Source organism: Ctenocephalides felis, unplaced genomic scaffold (assembly GCF_003426905.1).
Source record: "Ctenocephalides felis isolate EL2017-DRISC unplaced genomic scaffold, ASM342690v1 CF-g0.4_SCAFFOLD_01886, whole genome shotgun sequence".
Taxonomy (NCBI): Eukaryota; Metazoa; Arthropoda; class Insecta; order Siphonaptera; family Pulicidae; genus Ctenocephalides; species Ctenocephalides felis.
This window is the reverse complement of record NW_020538040.1, coordinates 60,476,654-60,491,144: the sequence shown is the minus strand read 5'-3', so window position 1 is coordinate 60,491,144 and position 14,491 is coordinate 60,476,654. Positions and strand designations below refer to the sequence as shown.

Genomic DNA, 14,491 nt, shown 5'->3' with positions numbered 1-14,491 from the left:
TATTACCTTACAATAAATCTTACAAATTCTATTAAGGCCAAATACTATTACGTTAGAGAAAAATGAATTATTTTTATTAACATTGAAGAAACATTTATAACATTGGTTCAGTGAGTGCTGGATTAACCCTCTGCGCTGCCCACGCAATTTTCATGTCACATTCAATATTTTTCAAGATTTTGTCAAATAATTATGCTTTTTTCGTAAGATGATGCATACATATTAATTCCATAATATTGTCAAAATAACCAATATCAATTTTCGTGACCTTTCGAAGGGTCTTCAACTTGAAATGACATTTTTATATACAGTAGTGCGAAAATTATAGGCCGCTGTGACTTGGAAGTCACATAATTCATTAATATTTAAAAATTAGTTTAAATATATTCTTTTGCTTTTCAATCAGATATATAAACTTATAAATTCTGAATTTTCTTTCCGTAAATTTTTTGAAAGCTATACAAAAATGTGGCCCATAGAGAGTTAGGAAAAAAAAAGATTCAACAATTAATTGTTTTATAATTTATAATCATAAAAATATTTTTATATTTTTTTGATTAAAATGATAAATTGTATTAATTTTTTTCTCTATATAAATTGGTATATAGATAACGAAAACTATCAATGAAATTGATATGGCTAATAATATTAAATCAATTTACAACCAAATAAAAGGGGAAATATTAATAACGTTTGAATGTTTCCAGGAATAATTAATTATTTCCATTAATGTGAAATAATTCGTTAGCGTTATTGGCTGGCTTTAATTATATCAATATAATAATGTTATATACAAGTTAAACATATATATATATATATATATATATCTTATATATAAAATTCTTCTGTAATGATGTATAAAAGGGTACTACAATTATTCGGATTTTGATGAAACTTTCTGAAGTTTGTTAAGGGAATTTTCCAGAATTGTTTGAATTATAGAAATATAGTTAAAGTGTAGAAATAAGTGAAAAAAAAATCGAAAAAAACACTTATCATTGTTTGGCATTGAAAATATTTTGATACATGAGAACTGTCGTCTGCCAAAAATGTCGATTCATTTGAAATTTGAATTTAGTTTAAGCGAGCCTAAACAATATTAATATATAATATCCATATTCATGATTATGGATAAGAAAAATGTAATATCTACAATACTATTGCCGAAAACCAGCTGATTGAAAAAATTATTTAGAATTCTTTTGCATGCAAAAATTCATTTGTTTGATAATGATCAAAAATTGAACAGCGCCTTATGAACTAGATTTTACAAAATAATTCACCTAAGATTTCAACTAAAGTAGTAATGTTTAATAAATTATTAGTAAGAAAAATGTAATTTGAAAATTGTAATTGCCAAAGAACAACTAATATGCGATTATAAAAATTATAGATATATAGACAGGGTACGCGTTTATAAAAATTATAGACTGTTATATATTATATAAATTATCGAAGTAATTATATTGGTTGAAAATAACAAAGGGGGTATTGCTCTTTTACCGTAGATACTATATTTATTCTTTCTGAAAATGACATTAAATAGAATATTAAAAAGTATAGGATAGGATATTTAAAAAAATGGAACTTAAATTGTAGTCGTGGGTACAGGACAACGTCTGTTGGGTCATCTATATATATACATATATATGTTAAATTTTTATAATTTTGATGTTGAGATATGTGAGATTCAATCTTTAGGGCAATACATCATTTAAAACTTGTATGACTTTTAAAACATTTTTATTGTTTCCATACGTTTCGACACATTGTTTTGTGTCATCTTCAGTGGACTCTAGTTTGAAAGCACAGATAGAAATTAATAATTAAAACTAATATATAAGAAAGTGATATGGTATGAACTTACATGTAATTGTAATAATCCTAATCATTTCAAAATTTTAATTGTTCACAATGCACAATAAAACCAATTCTTTTCACTTTAAATTGAACAATATATAAATTTTAGAATGAGTTTTTTATGCAATTGTAAAGTACATCTCGCTATCCTGTATTCCGATGCAAGAGTGAAGCCTAAATGTACACCAATGTGCGCACCACGTGTTAAAAGTTAGGTAGAATATATATATATATATATATATATATATATATATATATATATATATATATATATATCAAACTATATTTGATTCGCAAATTGAAAATTAATATTTATATACTCAATTACAAACCAAACAAACATTGCAAGACAAATATTTAGATACTTTTCTGAAAAATGGAATTTTGCTATATTCAATCGCCTGTTAGTTTAATGTTTGTTTGTTTCTAATAGATAGTCTCAATAGTCTCATGATAGTCTCCTATAATAATTGTATCTAACTATATTCTGCACAACTGAACATATACCTTTACTCCGAGTTATGTAGAATTGACGAGAAAATCTCGAGGCGCGAAGACATTAAAAATATCATTTTTAACTTGAATTTTTTTCCGCGAAAAGGAAATTAGATTCGAATAATTCTCAAGATAATCGTACATTTTGTGAAATGTTAGTGATTTTGAAGCTTTTCACGGTCCACTTAATTTAGACGTTATGATGCCTATTGTAGCATATCTTCAGCCTTATTCTCCATTCTCAGCGTTTTCTCGGCAGGGTAGACAGAGGCAATCGATAATGAATCCACGTCGTTCTCGTTAGATTTGAAAGCGCTCGAAAATTTTCGACAGCACGGGTTTGCAGGTGCCCATCCATTCATGTAAACAGACGCAAATCCTTTTTAGAATAATTCAAGCATTTCACTACTCGTGAAATCTATATGTGACACGATAGAAGTTTTAAACGTTTATCGCCTTTTTATCGAGTCTGTTCTGTCGCTGTCGAACTGGAATCCGTTAAATGCGCTTTTTCTATACTTTTTCTGCGCCGCAAGCGATCATTTTTATCGCATTTTCGGGAGAGAGAAAAACATGACGAGCTTAGCCGGTGACATGTGATGGCCCGAATTGTACTATATTCAAATTTGAATGAATGCAAACTATTTAATTTATTGTACTATATTCAAATTTTAATGAATGCAAACTATTTAAACCATTTCGTTTTGTGTCGCCATTTTCTCTTAGTTTTCAATCGATCTTTACAAAATAATCGTAGCCCGAAATACCCATATTGATACAAAAATATTCCCAAAGTGTAGATCAATATAAAGCGCAAAAACACTCTCTGTTTTGCTACTTTATTATTGGCGTACACTCTAATTTGCAAATTCGTGTTTTCCATTTTTCCGTTAATATATTCATACAACTGAAATTACTTTCACGATAGAGTCATGCAACATACCTGTTATTAATGTCGGACATTCATATTTGCGTCTTCAACTATTTCCTCTTTAGTGTAAGCAACAATCTTCCAGTAATTTATTTAAACAATCAGATACCATCAATTATCTGCATTGACCAGAATTACGCCAGTGATATCTAGAATTAAATACACCATTACATTAGCATTGCAAGCCAAGAATTGTACGAGACAATGATTATCCATTTAGAAACTACATGCTGTACCAAAGTATCTTTACAAACTATTTTTTATCTTTAATAAAATTATGGAGATAAACTAATTTTCAAGCTAATACTAAATCAATGTTAACATTATATCAACTGTAGACTCATAGCAAGAAAAGCTTCATTTTGTAGTACACTGCAATTGGTCTTTGCGAAGTTAAATACTTTACCTCCAGATAAATTGCCAACTAATATGTCAATAATTTATTTTTGCTTTGAGGTTGCACCAGTGTTGATTAAGGCAAACAATTCTATTGACATCTCAATAGAAAGAGCTTTTTTTAAATTATTAGTATGTAAGACACACATAATTCAAGGTTTAGTTATGAAAGAAAAAAAAATTGAACTCGCTCGTAAGTTAGTGGTTAAAACGACTGGGCCTGAATCAGATGTCCCAGGTTCAATTTCGTTTCGAGAAACCTGATGTCAAGTAGTAGTGACAACGGTTTTCGCTTTGATATATAGATAGAAATATGCTTCCGAGCCCTGAATCGGCATTGCTGCATCAATAAGACATTTGTCCCATTACAGAAATTGTTATATTAATTCAAAGGACAACTATTTGGGTTGCCATATGTAGAACCGACTAGTATTAAGTCAAATTGGCCGAACAGTTTTTAGAACGCTTAAGTTATGATTGCTGTTTAAAAAATGAAAAAATAAGTTATAAAAAATCGTCATTATTCATAAAATTTTATAGAATAAGTAGAAAGAGCTAGGTGACTTTACATACCTTGTATCTGGTGTTATAATTATATAAGGTTGATTTGATGTTATAAGGTTCATTTTGCAACTCAGTACTGATCACAACCTTATTAAATTAATTAAGCAATAATTAAAAATAGTTTCCACACATTGTTTCTAGTTCGGGTTACTTCATTTACGCACAATCAAAGCCATATCGTTGTTTTCGATTTTCATATTTATGGTTTTCAATGGATTTTCATCAACATAAATGTATGGTGCCATTATGATAGCATAATATTTATTTTCAATTTTAAGTAAGCTAATTGGGGCGATTTGTCATTCAGTGTGGCTTGAATAATAAATGAGTTTATCGTGATATGTATTATTATTATATTGCACAATGGAAACCGAATACCGAATTGCGTGATTTGTGCTTCTAAACTGCGACACAATGCAAAACAATAATAATATTATGTTAATATATGGACATCGATCATCCGAGTTTGCCATGTAACGCCAACCAGACGAAGATAAATGCAATGACGTGAATGGAAACTTAATACAAAAATCGGTCACATCGGTCACATCGGTCAAAACGACTTCCTCAATCTTCGGTTCACATATTGCATGTGACGGACCAATATGACTAATGGATTATTGTTAGTGTTTAACATTAATCTAAGTTCAAGAATTAGACATAGTTGTTTAACTTGAGATGCAATCGTGAGGTAGTGGCTCAGAACGGGGACACATTAGTTGCAATGTACATGCAACCAACCTCGGCCAGCGTAATATCAAGCAATATGATATCAGATATGTACTGAAGGTTACAGATTCCGTATATGATCTTAAGAAAATGTGTTTTATTTTTATAATTAGTTAATTGGTTATGCATATCTAATATAATCTCCATGTAAAAGCCGAGTTATTAAACGCTGGCTTTCACGAAAAATATTTAGATAAAGATGTTGAGCAAAAATACCTATAGAATACTCGTTATGATCGCCGTTGAAATGTAAAAAAAGAATTAAGAAAATGAAAAACTGAAAATATCATTATTATTTAAATGCATGATCATATCTGAAAATAATAAACAAACTCTGAAATTACTTCATAAATTATATATATATATATATATATATATATATATATATATATATAGGGTGGTCCTTAATATGAACATTTTCGAATTTCCTTGCTCCCGGGGCTGAAATACTTCCAAATTGATAAAAAAAAAATTTCAATGTCCATATTAGGGACCACCCTAATATATATATATATACGTATATATAAATATTATTAAATTATTATGAATTTATTAAAGATTGAGCGTTACATCAATGAATTTACAAATATTTTAGTTATAAGTCGATTTAATATAATATCCATACGTATCGATTAACATCCTTCATTTATTAGAAAACAACTCTAATAATTAAACTAAAATAATGATATTTAATAAAACCTATCATAAACCTGTCATAAAATATTTATTGATGCAACGTCTGATCTTATAATTATATAATTCATCACTGGTTATTTTAAAGATATTGTAGTAATAAACTTTCAGAAAATATTGGTTTTTATCAATTTGATAAACTAAATAAAAATTGTGTCTTCTGTATATTGCACAATTCAAATATTCAATCATTTTTACATCTAGAAAATATTTAAATTTTCTAATACACCGTATGTTTGTTAACGCACAGAGTTTTATCATCACTATTCTGCAAGAAATTTATTTAGATAATTCTAATAAAAACTAGATTAATAATGAACAACTATCGAAAGATACTAGATACATTTTGAACTGAACTAATTATCTTCATACTAGTTATTAAAAATACCATGTGAATATAGAATACCATCTGCATAAATGATGTATCAATATTTTAACTCTACTCAATTTAGTTTTATAATTGATTAAAGAAGTTAAAAATCTAAATAATTTAGTACTCGAGCTGTTAGTTAAATTATGGAGTTGATCAATTAGATAAAATAATATCCAAACTCATTTAAGTGTATATTGTCTATATATATGGGTAGTCCATAATAAGAACGTTTTCGAATTTCCTTGCTCCCAGGGACTCGAATGCTTCCAAATTGATAAAAAAATATCAGAAGACTTTAGTTCCTAATATTAACTTTAAGATGGTCCGCACTCCAATCAAAGTTTATTATGGAAATAACAGGGGTGACAATTGATTTTTAGAATTTTGTAACTTGGCGACAAGTAATTCAAAATTTTCAGAATAACATTGTGTATGTTTATTTTGGTCATGAATAAAAAAATACGACAAAAATTTGATTTTATAAAATAAGTATTTACTTAGGAAGAAGAACCAAGAAACTTTAGTTAGAGTGCGGACTATCTTAAAGTCAATATTAGAATTTAAAGATTTCAGAGAATTTTCTTAAATTGGAAGCATTTGAGCCTCTGGGAGCACAGAAATTCGAACATATCCATATTAAGTACCACCCTAATACATATACATATGAAATTGCATTTATATTGACTAGAATAGAATACTGACTTTAGATAACTAATTAAATAGTAGAATTATAAATCATAATTCGACACTATTCGAAGAGTAAATCTGATATTATCTTACAGACATATCAGAGTAATTCAGATAATGTCTTACTCAATATTTCACTCCATTTCACAAAAACTCACGGAATTGTTGCATTTTTCAGAATCATACATCTTAAAGTATAGCAAACATTTAACATTATATGAATCTATGTAAATTATAATATTGAGAACACGACTTACAGAACTAGCAAACAATATAAGGAATTGTATCATGATACTATATATTAGCATTGCCCTGCATCGATGTGCCTTGTTTTTCGTTGGCTGTGGGACAGATATTGCGTGTATATTATTTTGTTCGATGGAAAACTGTGAAAAAGGAAAAGGGTACATGTCGCAAAAGAGCTGCATTTGCAAATAAATGGCATATGATATGGGTGAAGTATAATATGGCTAGTATGAACTTACACAGGGGATAGTAATTAGAAGCAGATCTGAATAGATTCATACATTGTTGACAAGACTCAGAGAAAGATAGACATCGTTTTCTTCCTTGGCTATGTTTGTCTTCTATAATTTTTCAAGTTTTATATTTATAGTTGATCAAACTTAACTATTTTTTTCAATTTATGTGTTGGTATTAAAATATTATTGTACTAAAATTAAATAAATAATTTGAACCGACGTGCAGCATATTGATGAATGAACCAATGATGAACAAGTGTAATTTCAATTTGTTTAAGACTTTTACAGAGCATTGTAAAATCAATGAGAACTGATTTTATATCAAATATCTACAATCTATTCAAATTGTATTTTCTGCAAGTATCAATTACATGTAAGTTCGTACTAGTCCATTTTAGAACCACCATCATATGCTCCGAATCGAGGGTCTAACATACCTCACCGAATAAAATCGTCAGATATTTTTATTATAATTCTAATTGCATGTCGTGAAGATTACACAAAAAATCTATTCATCTCTAAATTTGACAGTAAAATTATTTGACGAATGAAAGCTGATATGTACTTTTCCTTTTTTTAATTGTGTCTATGATGGACAACAAAAAACAGGACGAGAAGAACCAGCTTCTTATAACAAATATTTGGCTTTCGTTGGTAAGTGTAAATGAAAGTTGAATGTAAACATGATCGCAGATCAACATCTTATAAGCCTGAATACTTTTATATAATATTATGTAGATAGAAGTTTTACTCTAATTATATTGAGTTGGTTGAATTCAGGCTCATAATTATTTTGATCTTCGTTAATACAATACATTAAATCATCACACACGGCAGTATTTATTTTTAGGCTCGTTTCCTCTTTGATAAAAGTAATTTAGTTTAGTATTATAAATCTTGGGTAGATTTTGTATATGATATGACGTTTTTTTATTTTCAACTATTTATTTTTGGTAATACTAGCTAATATTTTATTTGCAATCTAGAGTAATTTTGAGAACAACTTTCGCCCTACAAATAGAATAACATAATTGATATTATTATACATTTTTGGTATCATATGACCTAAAATATTTAGTATGATGCGATTATATAAAACTTTTATTATTTAAGTAATTTGCGTTTGTTTAACAACAAACGAACAAAAAAATTGAAATTAATACTTTTACTTACTTAACCTGAGTTGATCATAAAGAAATAATATAATAAATTATATGAGATTTTTTTATTCATATTTAAATTACAATCTGTCTTATAATTAAAAGTCATTCAGTAATTAATCTGAGACACAACAAAGCAAATGTTTTTAGAAAACTACCCATTGGCAAGTTATCTAGTTTATGAAAATGCGTACAAAGTTTATTTCATACTAATTGTATCATATATCAGGGCTTCTTAAAGTGGGGGTCGCGACCCCCAGGGGGGTCGCGAGACTACTAAAAAGGGGTCGCAAAGATCTGATACTTTTCAATCATTATAAACAAAATTTTAAAATTAGTATTATTAGGCCGACTATTTTCACGATAATTTATGGCTTCTCAAGCTATGCTATTTGGCCATATTTTTGATAAAATCAATGATATGAATTTATCAATGCAGGGAGTCTGCGTTAATATGTTTATGTTAAAAAATAAACTTGAGGCCTTTGTTAAAATAATTCTTATATGGAAAAACAGAGTAGAAAGTGGATCGCTCGAAATGTTTCCATTTAGTGACGAGTATATAATTAGTAACAATATTTCAAAAAAAGATACTCATAACAAAAATTATAGTTAATCATTTGAAGAATATGGAAGTTTACATGCATAGGTATTTTCTCAATGATATCGATACACAACAATAGATTTGCAATCCATTTTCAACTGAAATGGAAGAAATTAATTTTTCAAACTTAAAAGCATAATAAGAATTAACAAGTGATACTACCTTGCGACTCAGATTTTTTCAAGTGTCTGTGCATGAATTTTGGATTGAATTCAAATCAGAATATTCCCTACTATCGGAAATGGCAATAAACAAATTACTGCCATTTTGTGCAACATATTTATGTGAATCAGCCTTTTCTACATTAACTTACATAAAATCAAAATACGTTTCCAATAACTTTAATAAACGTTGAAAATTTATTACGATCTGCACTAACTTAAATTGAGCCTAGATTTAATTATTTGTGTAAAAATAAACAATCACATCAACAAATTCATCACATTAATATTGTTTGATGTTAATAATAGATTTTAATAAAAAAAATGTTACAAAAGTTTATTTTTTCTATTGAATATGTAGATATAGTTTTATGTTTTCTTATAAAGAATTTGTTACAAAAGTTTATTTTTTCTATTATATATATATATATATATATATATATATATATATATATATAGTTTTATGTCAACGTTTCCAATTATATATAACATGAATGGGTACATATTCTTCAATTCTTATTTTATTTACATTGTAAAATAGTGCGATAACGGTTAATATATATTTTATTATTTGGAGGAGGGGGTCGTTTAAAATTTCCTAAGCTTGAGGGGGGTCGCTATATAAAAAAGTTTAAGAAGCCCTGTCATATATAAATAATATTTATTGCATTTTTAGATGCATTTTAAGTTAAAATTTGTTTAATAAATAATTAAATTTATTAATGACCAGTTTCATTTCCAATATTTATTTATTGATTTTAAAAAACTTTATAGTTAATATTTTTAAAATATTTTTAATATATTATGGAGAACAAGGCAAAAGATGCATATCAAACCAAATTTTAAAGGATGCAAAAGAAGCATCAATTAAATCGTCCCAAAATTTAACCAAAATTGAAAATTTTATTATGGAATAGATTTAGTATATGTATTTCAAAAAACATAGTAAAACTCCTATATTGTAAAAAAAAATTAATATTTATAACCATTGTCCATATTTTTTTTAATAATATTGCAAATGTATTTTGTCATTTTTTTTTCATTTCTCTTTTCTAAATTCTAAATTCAGAACTAACAGCATAGTGCCTTAAGTAGAAGTTTTATATTTCAGCATTATATTAGATATTTGTAGGTCATGTGATGCAATGGAACTTCTGAAATAATCAAATTTACAGATCTTATTTAGCATCAACAGTGTTTTTTATAGCAGCAACATTAACACAACCAAATATTTGTTAGTTCGAAGCACACGACTGATTTATCCTAAACATTTTCAATCAACATTTTAAGAATTATGAAAAATGCATTGCTTTAACTTGAAAAGCAATTGGCATTTGCAATTTTTGATATGTTGCTAAATATTGTTTAAGATAAATTGTAGGTAAGGCTCAAGTTCTAAAAGATTTTTTGGTTGTGTTAATGGCTGACATTACTATACATCCTTAAACCAATTTTAGTATTTACTAGATAAATATTTGTTCATAAAATATTTACTGACAAATAGCTCATTATTTCATTTTACCTACTTATTATTTATATTACAAAATTTATACAAAACCTAAGAACTGTATTCACCAGTCATATTTTATATATTTGAAATTTTAAATTTGTGCGTATGTGTAGTTTGAGTTTTTTTTCATTGTATTGTTCTGAAGTAAATTTGAAATAATTTTAGATTTTATTTAAATTTGATTGGTTAGATAGTTTTGATTATTTATTCCTCAAAATTTACGTCACGATGTATTATGTTGCTATTTTGGTGTATTATATTTGTTTTTGCAAATTTTCAAAATTTAATATACTAGAATCGGTTTACTATTCTCAACACTTCTACTATGTCACTGATAGTGTATTTCTATTAATTTGTATGTCTGAGTAGAATAATCATTGGTCTTTTAAATTAAATTGAATAACTCTGTAGTTAATTTGTGAAAGTCCGTAGTTTTGATCTAGTTAATATTGTTTCATATACCCAAACAATAGCTTTGAAAACAAATATAGAAAACGTTACTAAGATTCTTAATTGGCTTTTTCTTATACACTGAAATATGCAATATCTTTTCGATACGATCAATCTGACATATTTTTTCATATTTTTTAAATAATTATAGAATTTTTTTAATGAATTTCATAGTTTTATTGCATTTTATTTAATTTATGCCGTGTGTGTAAACCATAAATAATTAAATAACATTCGGGACATCTTAGAATCAGATAAAACTGAATATAATACAATATTTTTAAAACATACAGATTAAATACTTTTCCTGGCAGCAGTAAACAATATTTAAAATATATTGTAAATATTTAAAATGCTATATTTATAAAATGGGTAAAGAATTGATTTAATTTTAGTTGCATGTTTGTAATTAGATTGTTGTATAGAAGTTGATATTTAGAAATTTCTTTGTTGCAATTGTATCGTAATTAGAGTGTGTAGATATATGTGTAGTATTGTTGTGAAACATTAAAAATAAGAAAGTACATTGAAGCATTGAAATTTTACCTTACAATATATTATATATGATCTACAATTACAATTACTTTCTGGTAAAATTTGTTTTTCCAAAAATTTAATGATATACATCAATTATTATTTGATTTTATTTCATCTCAAAAATAAAGGTTCAGGGTTAAGTTTACACCCTTCTTAAGATATAATAAATTTATCACTAATATTTTATAAGAAAAAGTATTTCCATGCAGACAAAAAGTGTCTATAAGACTACTAAGGTACTTTTTAAAAGTATATTAAAAATTAATTGTTTTATCTGAATATTCACAAGGACCTTTTGCATTTAACGACGTAAATGCGGAAAGTATTCTTACTTATTAGGATTCTATTTTTACGAATAAGAATAGTTATTAATAATTAAAGGCATTTTGATTATAATCAAAATAAATTTGTTCACCATAAACATAACACTTTAATAGTGTTGTATGGCCCAAAATATTTTTTATAGTGTCAAAATATTAAATTGCAAATTTGTGTGATATTAATTAAAACAGACAAAGTAATTAAATACATGCTAAATACAAATTTAATTATAATAACAATTAGTATCTAAATACTGGCGTTGGACTAAATACTCCAACAATATGTCGAAATCAGTTCAAACATTAACATACACCTGAATTAATTTATTTGCAATGTAATATAATCTCAAAAAATACAAATTAAATTATTTCAGTTATTTTAAAATTATTTTCGTTTAATTTTTGTTATATATAATTGCATGAAAAGCTTCAAACAAACTTTCTCGTTTTTGAAAAATGCATTAAATCTGGATGGATTTGGAAGTAGACGTATGAAAAATAGGCTCTATTGTAATAAATCTAGCTTAATTCTTAGTGCACCATTTGATCGTTAATTTATAATTATTCTATAAATATATGATATAAGATTAGTGTAATAAAAGATCAGAAAATTTAAATCTGCAACGACTATAAGAATATATGCCTGAATAATAAATATATTTGGCGATTTTGCAGCTCTCATTTTATTCTCTAATTGTTTCGATAAACTATTGATCGGTTTATGATAATTGACTATCATAATTTTGAACAGCTGGTTGTAAATATATATATATATATATATATATATATATATATATATTATACTATATTGTATTTCCATATATATCTTTGAAACAAATACAGCTGACTGCACATCGATAACAGCTCTAAGCTGTACACAGTTTTGCTATTAATTACACACATTGCAAAATTTATTGAATTGAATTTTCTGATCAAAGCCCAAGACCATGCTATGATCACAGATGTATTCAATTGGAAACAAATCAGTTATCAAAACGTGTTTTAAAATCATTTGTAAATTCTCGGAATTAGAATTGAATATAAATCGTTCGAATCATTTGTAATTTCTGGGAACTGAAATTGCATATAAATATGTTTTTAAAACATTTGCAAATTCTAGGAATTGAAATATAAAAATTCTTTATGTATTTATTGAAATACTGTTCAATGAGGTATGATAGTTTCAAGACCATTGGATACAAATGTGATATTATTGAATACCGAAAATTGTTTGGAAGCGCAATCATATAAAAATTTAAATGGTTTAAATAATTTAAAGATTTATTTATGCATAAGCAAATAAATTCAATTACCAATTTATTTCATATGCATTCGACAGTGATAATAACTCTTTGCCCTCGTTTGTCTACTCTCAGCCACCGATATATGCATTCATATAGCATACAGTAATTATAAAATATATCTTTTATACAAAAATATATAGTCCCGTCATTCAAGCTTAAATTAGGTAAGAGTCTCGGAATTAAGATACATAGCAGTAAGCCTTTAAATACTGTACATTGACACCCTAGAAGTTGTCTCAAAACCTACATATGGTACGTATACCCTACCATATGTAGGTTTTGAGACAACTTATTTGAGATAACTTTTAGGGTGTCAATATACAGTATTTACAGACTTACAACTGGGTATCTCGAATTCCGAGGTGAACTCACTCTAAGGACTGGACTAATATAAAATTGAAGTATATTTAAAGTACACAAAACAATTGCTAAATGTATATCCAAAACTTGCGTGTCACGTGTTCTTGATACAGTATCGACAGAAATTTTGAAATTCCGAGTAGTACGATAGTCATCTCCAAGTTTATTTCGAGTGCAAAGGGTTAATTAACAGTTTTCGATATCAAAGTAATTTTTCATATCAAATAGTTTCTACGTTATTTTTATATAATACTAATTGTATTCGCTGACTATTCACAGGAATGGAACGACTACAACTTGAGATGGAACGATTCTGAATACGGCGGCGTCAAAGATTTAAGGATAACACCCAACAAACTATGGAAACCAGATGTTCTCATGTACAACAGGTATGAATTTGTAGTTGTGCACGTTCAATAAAATATTCGTTTTTACGTAAAATTTTATATTAATAAAAAAAACTTTGTTCAAACATGGTAATAGAGCACTTTTTTTCAATATAATCGAATGTAAACAAAATGAAATATAGAAAAAAAACGTAATGAAAATTAAACATAATTTAATGTAATCAAAATAAAATGTAGCAAAATCGCTTTGATGCGTTAGTGGTTTTTATTGATAAAAAGTTTAAACTAGTGATAGTGTATTGGGATGATATATATTCGGATATAATTAAATGAAAGCGAACACATTATGTATATATATATATATATATATATATATATATATATATATATAAAACGATAAGCTTATTTCCATATTTTAAGTTTTACAACACATCATTTTGTCTACGAAATGTCTAAAATCAAAAATATTGCAAAAATACCTAACAGCATATTCTTAATTTAATTTCATTATAAAATTCAATCAAGCCA

General features: G+C 26.8%; 1 protein-coding gene across 1 annotated transcript in view; it reads left to right on the top strand.

Annotated features, from left to right (window-relative positions):
- Nucleotides 1-7,801: 7,801 nt before the first annotated feature.
- The window catches only part of LOC113375165 (neuronal acetylcholine receptor subunit alpha-7), a 204,013-nt gene continuing 197,323 nt past the window's right edge, over nt 7,802-14,491 (top strand). The window contains exons 1-2 of the mRNA XM_026615116.1: nt 7,802-7,864; nt 13,896-14,005. Coding sequence (XP_026470901.1) covers nt 7,802-7,864; nt 13,896-14,005 — 173 coding nt within the window. The remainder of the gene's footprint in view (nt 7,865-13,895; nt 14,006-14,491) is intronic.